Source organism: Mytilus trossulus, chromosome 9 (assembly GCF_036588685.1).
Source record: "Mytilus trossulus isolate FHL-02 chromosome 9, PNRI_Mtr1.1.1.hap1, whole genome shotgun sequence".
Taxonomy (NCBI): Eukaryota; Metazoa; Mollusca; class Bivalvia; order Mytilida; family Mytilidae; genus Mytilus; species Mytilus trossulus.
Window position 1 is genome coordinate 46,758,643 of NC_086381.1, and position 9,137 is coordinate 46,767,779.

General features: G+C 31.3%; 1 protein-coding gene across 1 annotated transcript; it reads right to left on the bottom strand.

Moving 5' to 3' along the window:
- Positions 1–1,734: 1,734 nt before the first annotated feature.
- On the bottom strand, positions 1,735–7,023 carry LOC134683018 (uncharacterized). Its single transcript, XM_063542014.1, has 3 exons — positions 6,965–7,023; positions 2,852–3,802; positions 1,735–2,196 (listed from the first exon to the last, which is right to left on the bottom strand). The coding sequence occupies exons 2-3, from the start codon at positions 3,453–3,455 to the stop codon at positions 1,871–1,873; spliced, it is 930 nt and encodes a 309-aa protein (XP_063398084.1). The 5' UTR covers positions 3,456–3,802; positions 6,965–7,023; the 3' UTR covers positions 1,735–1,870.
- Between the last annotated feature and the right edge of the window lie 2,114 nt (positions 7,024–9,137).

A 9,137-nucleotide genomic window follows, 5' to 3' on the forward strand; every position in this document is an offset into this window, starting at 1 on the left:
ATATCCCTTCTCAATAAGTCTGTTAAAAAGTTTGTTACCTACTGAGGGGAATACTGACATGTTTGTGCTTGTAAAGAATATTACCATAAAAGATATTTTAAATAAAGATTTCGTTCTTTAAAGAAGTTCTTTATGATTTTTAGAATATATGTCAAAATTGGAAAGGTCAATCAATTCTGTTGTGCATGTTTTGAGTTCTGTTTAGTATATTCTTTTTTTATTTTTTATTCAACAACAAATTGCACTTTCTGCTGTTAACAATATACCTCACCAGTCCAGCATACCAGTGAAGAGTCCCTGTTTGTTAATACCAGAAATCCAGGGTTGTTTTCTGGTAAGCATCAATATATTAAATCAACATTAGTATTATAATCTAACAGCTAAGTTATAAAATAATCAGCAATGAAATAATAAACAAGTAAATATCAGCGAGATTTATTTGTTTATCTATACATATAAATAGGAAAAAATACTATTTGGATATCATCTAGCAATATAAATGATTTTTTAGGATAGTTTTCGGAATCTTTCCATATTTTCTCCGTTAACGTCTGCATTGTTTTTCTATCGAATAACTTCCTGGTTTGAAACAAAATTGTCACACCGGTTTATGTGACTTTAAAAATAGAACAAACAGATGTGATATAGCATTATAACAGGTATGTCTAAATCAAAATTTATCAATAGTGTAAAGAAGATCAAGAGTAAGACTGGTTTCTTATATTCTGCTTTTGTGTGTCCAATCTATACCAATGTTTTGGCAATTATACAGTTAAAATTTGATAATATAAAAAAGAAGATGTGGTATGATTGCCAATGAGATAACTATCTAAAAAAGACCAAAATGGCACAAACATGAACAACTATAGGTCACCCTACGACATTCAACAATGAGCAAAGGCTATAAATGATTTTCTGTAGTGGTTTTATTGGCATATCAGTTTATTGGAAACTGAATCTGTCTGCAATTGCAATTGTCGATTTGATTAACAGTAGGTGTTTCGGCCGTAAACATGTCTTGAAAATGACGTTGCATAATCAAAATTCTATTGTTGAGGTGTTGTTTATGCATTGATGCTCACACAATTCGGTCTACCTGTATCATTGTTCGAAGAAAAGTAAGAAGAATTTCTACCGTCAAGTTTTCTGATGACAGCACGTTTATGTTTCTAATTTTTTAAAGATCTGATTCATATTTTTGTTGCTTAGTCTCAAAAATATCGAGATGCAAAATTTTAGAACTGACTAGAGTGCGGATATGGTTTGAAAGAATATACTGTTTAACGAAAAAGAAAACCCTAAAAAAAAGTATTTATGGGTTTAAAATTTCACATAAACAAATTTGTGCGACTTCAATAATACGGATTTGATAAATAAGATCAGGCACAGCAGATATTGATTTTTTTTAACATAAACAAGTATGGTTAGCATGAATGTATTTGTTTAAGGATAAAGTATAATCTTGGTACAAAAATCACCAACATGTGAGTTGCGTCAGTAAAAAAACCCTGAACTATAAAAGCAGAAAACAATTATAGGTCTATGTCCTTGCTTTTGAGATATAATTGATTGAAATTTTGCAGGAATTGATTCACTCTAGAGTTTTTATGCATCTAACATTGAAACCTTTTTCTCTCAAAAACTATAATGAACAAGAAGTATTTTATAAGATTTTCAAAAAAGGCTTTTAAAACTATATGTAATAAAACAAAACATTAAAAGAAAAGACAGGAAAACGTGCAAATAATTTATTGGCACTACATGGATAACACCGGAGGATTCCGAATGTCTGACAAAATGGCAAAGCAAGAGCAGTAATCATCCCAAAAGACATAATTTTGTTTTAAATTTTACTTCTTCTCCTCGAAATTCAATGTTTAACCTTTGATTTCATCCTTTTCATAATGTTTTCTGCAATGCAAGATATTTGATATGGTTCATCCTTTGAACTACATAACAACACGACAGTACCTTCACCTAAAACATTCCTTCTCCCTACAGTGATTTCAAATTCTTTTTCGATTCCTCTTTTTCCAAATTTTCGTACTATATTGAATGACCAACAGCATTTTGGGGTCTTTTTCTGAATGTCTTCTAATATAAAACCACTTGTTGTAATGCACAGTCTGTATTGCCCATTTAATCCAAACTTCAAGGCATCATTCGCTGGTTTCACAGTGACAAGGAAACAAGAATCTGAAATGAAAAAAAATATATAATTCAGTGCAACCCAAATAGAGAAAAAAGGTCCACTTTAAAAAAATAAAAAAATACTCGTTATTATTATGAAACCGAGTGATTTTATCATGTTTAAGTTGAATATTTTTTAAAACAGAAAAATCATCTATTTAAGGTAGCACTACAGTCTTACTATAATTTTTGTAAGATATTTTTTATCATATAATTTTGAAGTAAGTATCATTCTGCACCGTTTGTAAAAATCCAAAAGTAACATCACAACAACGTGTGCAGTGATATTGAAGTTATGTAAATAAAAGCACATGGTTGTTAATCTAAATATATAGGTCATGTATTTCAGAGGAGCCAATATGCCAATCATCTGTTGATTTATTTATTGGGATGTACTTAAATCGTTGTATTTGATTCTTTATTTTATATGGCGGTCAACATAGTCAAGTTTAGTTTCCTTTGTTTTGGACTGAGTAAACTTCTGCTGGATGATATCCATGATAGTCGTTTAAACCCCGATCACAACAGAACGTTTGATTTTGTGTCGTGGTAGATCTATTTAATAGTTGTCGTGGCACTGTCGTGCAAAAGGTCTAAAAAATATTTCGAGTGGTCACATCAGTTACGACACGTCAAAAACTTAAATATTGTTTCAACAAACCTCCTTCAGTTTTTATCGTTTCGTACTGATGATCAGGATAGCCCATGGTACCAATATCAGCTTTGGTATGTGTCTGTTTGTTTTTCTTCCTCACTAATGAAATATTACTTTGACTGGCCTGAACAACAATTTTCCAAAATTTACTAATATTTTCAAGATTTTTCATCATATCATTGGGTTGAAAAGAGATGATGACCTCTGAAAGGTCATTGTTGTTTTGTATGGACTGTATGAGGCTTTCTGATTCCATCAGCTCATTTTCAATCTGCTTGCTGATAAGATACGTTTGCAGGTCGGATGCATGCTGCTTTGTTACTGCGAGGCTTTTTTGAAGTTCATCTATCTCCTTTATTTTCAGCTCTACAGAAGCCAAAATTTTGTTGATTTTCTTTCTTTCATAATTTTCAATTATATGAAGTTCTTCTAATAATGTTCTTTCAAGACGATCGAAGTGGTTATTTACTGTATGTCTAGCACTCTGAATTTCCGTTTCAATCGTCTGTCTGTGTAGTTTTAAAGATAATAGATTTCCTTCGCGATTCTTTTGGATTCTTTGTAAATTATCAATAACTTCTCGCATGGAATTTTCGATTTCCAACATCATGTTGGACGACTTTATTCTGCAGACAACGTCGTATATATCTGTAAAATCTTTGCAGCTCTTATGGCCACCTATGAGACACTTTGAACAACAAGAACACTTGTGTTTATGACAGTAAGCTTGGTATCATTCACCGTGTGATTTGCAGAAATCTTCAATTTGAAGGACACTTACAGGTTACTTTTGAAATTCGATTACAGGTATAATTCCATGATATTTTGAAGCTTTGTACAGGCTATGATGTTCTTTGCATTCCTCACAGAGTCATAAATTACATTCAAAACAGCATGCAGTTGAAGGTTTGGAAATTTGTCTGGAATCGCAGATACCGGGATTCACCTTCCATTTTCCTGTAAAACATTTATTTGTTATAGTGCCACACTGACTGCAAACCTTAGTTGTACCTGGTATCTATTAGTTTCAAGGTGTAACACGTAGGATTCAAATAGTGATAATGACAATCTGAAAGACCAAAGTTAACAAACAATCCGGAAACTCTGGCTATTCTACTTCCCTTATTTATTCTTTTTTTTCCCCGATTAATTCATACATGTTATATGTGACGTCTGTTCTTATATAAACTATTAGACATTCTAGTTTAGTTGAAGACTTTAGCTTTGTGAATCTTGTATGTTTTTAAATTTTGGTTCATTTATATGCTTTGGAGTTTAGTGAGGCGTCCTTTTTCTCTGACCTCATACACATTTTTGTTGAAGAGGCCAGCTAAAGTCAGTCTCTGGGTGTGGGGGTGTTCTCGCTAGATTGAAGGTGTAATACTACCAAATCATGATACGTCACATCCAGTTGTATATGAAAATAGGTCGAAAAAAAATAGTTCCTTGAATTTGACAGTTGTAGGTAATTAATCTTACAATTTATTGCATTAAAATATTTCTGTGTCATAGACATATGTCTTGTGTATTTCAAAGCACCATTTTTTTATTTCGAGTTTCTATAGAATATTTTAATATACTTGAGGTTACATGGTCTGTAAATCTTGTACACAGGTTAAATAAGGCAGAAATTTGACTGGTTAACTTCCAGTGATGGTTATTTTCTTATATGTAATGACATTTTATGCGAATTTGTTTTTCTATAGTACTGGACTTGATAAAACTATACTCATGCCAAGTATTTTTTTCATTTGAAACAAAGATAAATTCTGCACATTTTTTTGGTAACTGCAAATTTAACAAAAATTATTAGGGGAAATTCACTGGTGGTATTTCACCTGAAGACCCATCGATGGTCATTTGTGGTTTTCTGCTTTAGTAGGGTTTCGTCTCTTTGACACATTCCCCATTTCCATTCTCAATTTCATAATGTATAAGGCTTTTTGTATCCCTTAATCTATACTCACCTTTGGTGTAATGCAATGTTATGTTAGCCAACTATTTTTAAATCAACGTTTCAAGGTCCAATGAGTTACGTAAATGTTTTTTGTCATTTTTTTTTAAAACAGATACATATTTGTTATCAATACATGATATATCTAAGTTATTTTTCACTTACCTTTATATTTATTATGAAAACCGGTTTCTTCAAAAATGATTATTTTCTAAGGGATGGTGCATTGCCATGACTTATTTGGACTTGCTTGTTTGCTTTTTGGCCTTAAATGTTTGTCCCTAATATTTTATCAATTATGTATTTGCATTCAGGTATCGTAGATCAAATTTATTCGTTCATTGTGTGTTAATTTACGTTTTTGATTGAGTTAAGCCTTCCAACTGATCTAATATCGTGTGTTTTTCTATGTTGCGATGTTATACTATTGTTTCAGGAAAAAGGGAGAAGGTTTGGTACAACTAAAACGTTGAATCCCACTGCAAATGTTTGCACCTGTCCTAAGTCAGGAATCTAATGTACAGTAATTGAATGGTTTTGCACTAGTAATTTATGGGCTCTTTATAACTTGATGTTCGGTGTGAGCCAAGGCTCCGTGTTGAAGGCCGTTCATCGACCTATAAGGGTTTACTTTTAAAAATTGTTATTTGGATGGAGAGTTGTCTCATTTGCACCCACACTTCATCTTCCTTTTACTATATATCTAACTATACTTCTCTTTCTAAACCATTGAACAAGAATTGGTTTTGCCCTTTATGATTGAGAAATTTCATTATTACAGTTATATTTGAACACCACGAACAATTTAGATAGTGTCAATGTTGATTGTAGTGAAGATACAATGACAGTTTCCTTATAAAAGGGATTTCCATTGTGTGTGTGTACAGAAAACCTATGACGATTAAGAATGAAAAGGAAATAAATAGTTGGGCACAATAATTTTTCTCATGAAACATTGTTGACACTTCCTCGTCAGTATGGATTTTAAGAACTCGTTTGCCATGAGATATTTTACTAACTAAAATATTTTAAGAAAGGTACAAAAAAATCACTTGCGTTAGCCTGACAATGTTAGTTGAAACGATTATTCGATTCAATTATTTACTGATTGAAATTCAAAGTATATGATGATAAATTAACAGTACCTAGACTGACATAAACAAATAACAGTTACCCAATTGTCTCAATAGTTAATATGTCTCGTCCTGAATATGCATGAAACATTTGCCACTGTTACAATTGTAAGACATTGTGGTCAACTACATTCATTGTTAAACCAGTCGTTGGTATGATACAGGTAATGTTATTTTCTTATGTTTTATGATAGTATTATACTAAACCCCTTCCGGGTGGGGTTATACTTGATTTTAATATCATGAAAACATGATCTCTTAATCAGATCAATTTAGGTCTGGTGTTGCGATGTTAGTAACTGCTAGTACATGTAATAGTCCTTTGTAAATTTATATTATCATTGTCATTTTCCTTACTTCACTTTGTTTTTTGTTCTTTGATCAGGTTGTTGTCCCTTGGACATATTCACCGTTTCCTTTCTCAGTTTTATTTTTTTTCAAATTCTAATAAGATTTTGAACTACATATGCATGTAGCTTTTAGCATTTGGTTTCAATCAAGCAACGGATCCATATATTCATATATACGTACATACTTATAGATTTCACACAGATAATAACAACAAAGAGTTCTACGCATTGTTAGTCATGTGTAAACGAAGATGTTTTTCATCAAGTTTTTAATCTGACACTCTGTTGTGTCGTCTTGAAACTGCTACATAGTTTTGCGTATGAATCTTTGGTTTCAACAATAGTTCAGGCTGGGCGCAGCAATGACTAACAAAGGCAATGACGAACCCATTTTTTTTAGATTGATCTTTTTGGAGAATGAGGGGGATTCAAATCATTGCGTTATTGTTATCTTTAAATAACGATAATAACCGGAATTGGTGTTTCGGGTTGTAGTGGATAGGGACAACCATCAACAAACAGCAAATCGGAATATCTGTAATTTTTAACAACTGTGTGGTATTACTAAAGTTAGAAATATGAATCGAGTCCTAACTTTTATGCATAATGTTAATAAAGTAATGTAATGGTTTTAATTTAATAGTTTAACCAATTAAGATAATGAGGAGTAGTTAATACTTACCTATTCCGAAATGCTACCACCGTGTTCTATCGACAAGGAAGAAAAACACTATTTTTTCATCTGACCCTTGACTTTATAAGGAAGAGCAAACTTTAAATACTTCAAGTGAATGAAGATTTAATCATCTAATAAAGATCACGTACTTTCAGTTAAAAAAATAAAACAGTACAAGGAAGCACAAATATTCAACTTTTACATTTAGAATTAAAACTATCTTAATAAATAATACTTGCGAATTATGATTGATTTGAATTTAAATTTGATATAACTACGTATTCCCTATAAGATAACATTGATATATGGCTGTTTACTACTTTCCTCATACTACAACATATATGTGTGAATATTTAAGATTAAAAAAATAATTCTAGACATAAGTGATGTGTAAAACGATGCGATGAACTCACTAACTGAATAAAAATCAGAAAAACTTGTATGTTAAGTTTGTGATTATGAGTCCCGGTCTGCACATCAATTACCATTAGTAAAAAATGATATTGGAATTTAAACGAGAAGAACATTTTGCGGCTACAAAGCTGGACCCCGTAATTGCCTTTTGCTATGACGGGAAGTAGCAAATACCGATATATAGTCTTTCATTTGACAAGAACTAGGACCGAACACATGATCTTGCCCACTAGAGACTAGCACGCAACCAGAAAAACATTTTAGCGTGTTGTTTGAAAGGTTAGTTGCATTTATGGAACAAATGCAGAAAGACCAAGAAATTAAAAGCCTAGCTATCTAAGACCAAACAGTCCTTAAAAGGTTCACATATTCATTCATACAGCTAATAAAAATATTAAAGCAGTAAATTAAAGAAACGCATACCAGATTCCAACGACCTCAGCATGTTGAAGTTGGATATTGTTTGATTTTGAAGAAACACAGAAAATTCATTTCAAGATAGATTAAACATCCGAAACATCCGCTATCATTTTAAAGATATTTCTAGAATAAAACGGCGCAGCAAATTGACACCTGATAACTACACTTACTCTTGACACATACTTAATTGTTTTGTGATGTGCCTTACATTTTAATTAAATATTTATGTTTATTCCAGATGTAATATTTCAGAGATTTAAGATATTCGATCTTTATGTATTTTCATTTATTGCGCTTTCTCCATTATTTGTGTTTATATGTTGTATATATTATAAGGTATATTGTGTATTCAATATGTATATTGTGTAAATCAATTACTTGTATTTGATTCTCTATATATGCTTGTTTTACATAATTGAGTACAATTCAATATTTTTTTTTGCAAATTGTCAAACATTTACAAAATAATTATTGTATTTTATATTCGAGTAATTTCTGTGTAGTGCTTTCATATAATATTATATGTATAAGTCAACTTACATGCTTAATTGAAGATTAATTAAAATTTGTTTGATAATGCTAACTTATAATTCGATTCTTTCTTTCAATGTCATCAACTTCATCTAACACTTATTTCACGACAAATAAATTAACATAGACATTTCAGGAATTACCAGCAAATGCACAACATTACTGAACTCCGAGATAAATTCAAACAAAAAGTCCTAAATCAAATGGTAAAACCCAAAAGCTTAAACATTCCTTACTAAGTACAAACATTTTGTTATGTAGCAAATGTTGGATTGAACTTGGTTTTATAGCTAGCTGAAGCTCTCACTGGTATGACTGTCGCATCAAATTATTTCATTATATTGACAATGATTCGTGAAGAAAACAAACAGACATAATAGTAAAAAATGTTAAAAATATAGCAGTCAACATTGTGTGACATTTACAGTGATCAACATATTATTTGTTGTTTGGAAAAAAGTGAGTAGTTTAACATGTAAATGGTCAATTTATTTTTCACCAATTAGAAATAAGCCAACCAATTCAATATTTATTAACGTTAAAACTTTGCATAATACAAAAATATATAAAGAAAATTATACATTTATTTTACTTTTCTACATTGGCTAGAGGTATAGGAGGAGGGTTGAGATCTCATAAACATGTTTAACCCCGCCGCAATTTTGCGCCTGTCCCAAGTCAGGAGCCTCTTGCCTTTGTTGGTTTTGTATGATTTTTTATTTTAGTTTCTTGTCTATAATTCGGAGTTTATTATGACGTCCATTGTCACTGTCTTAGTATAAATAGATTTAAGGGGCCAGCTGAAGGACGTCAC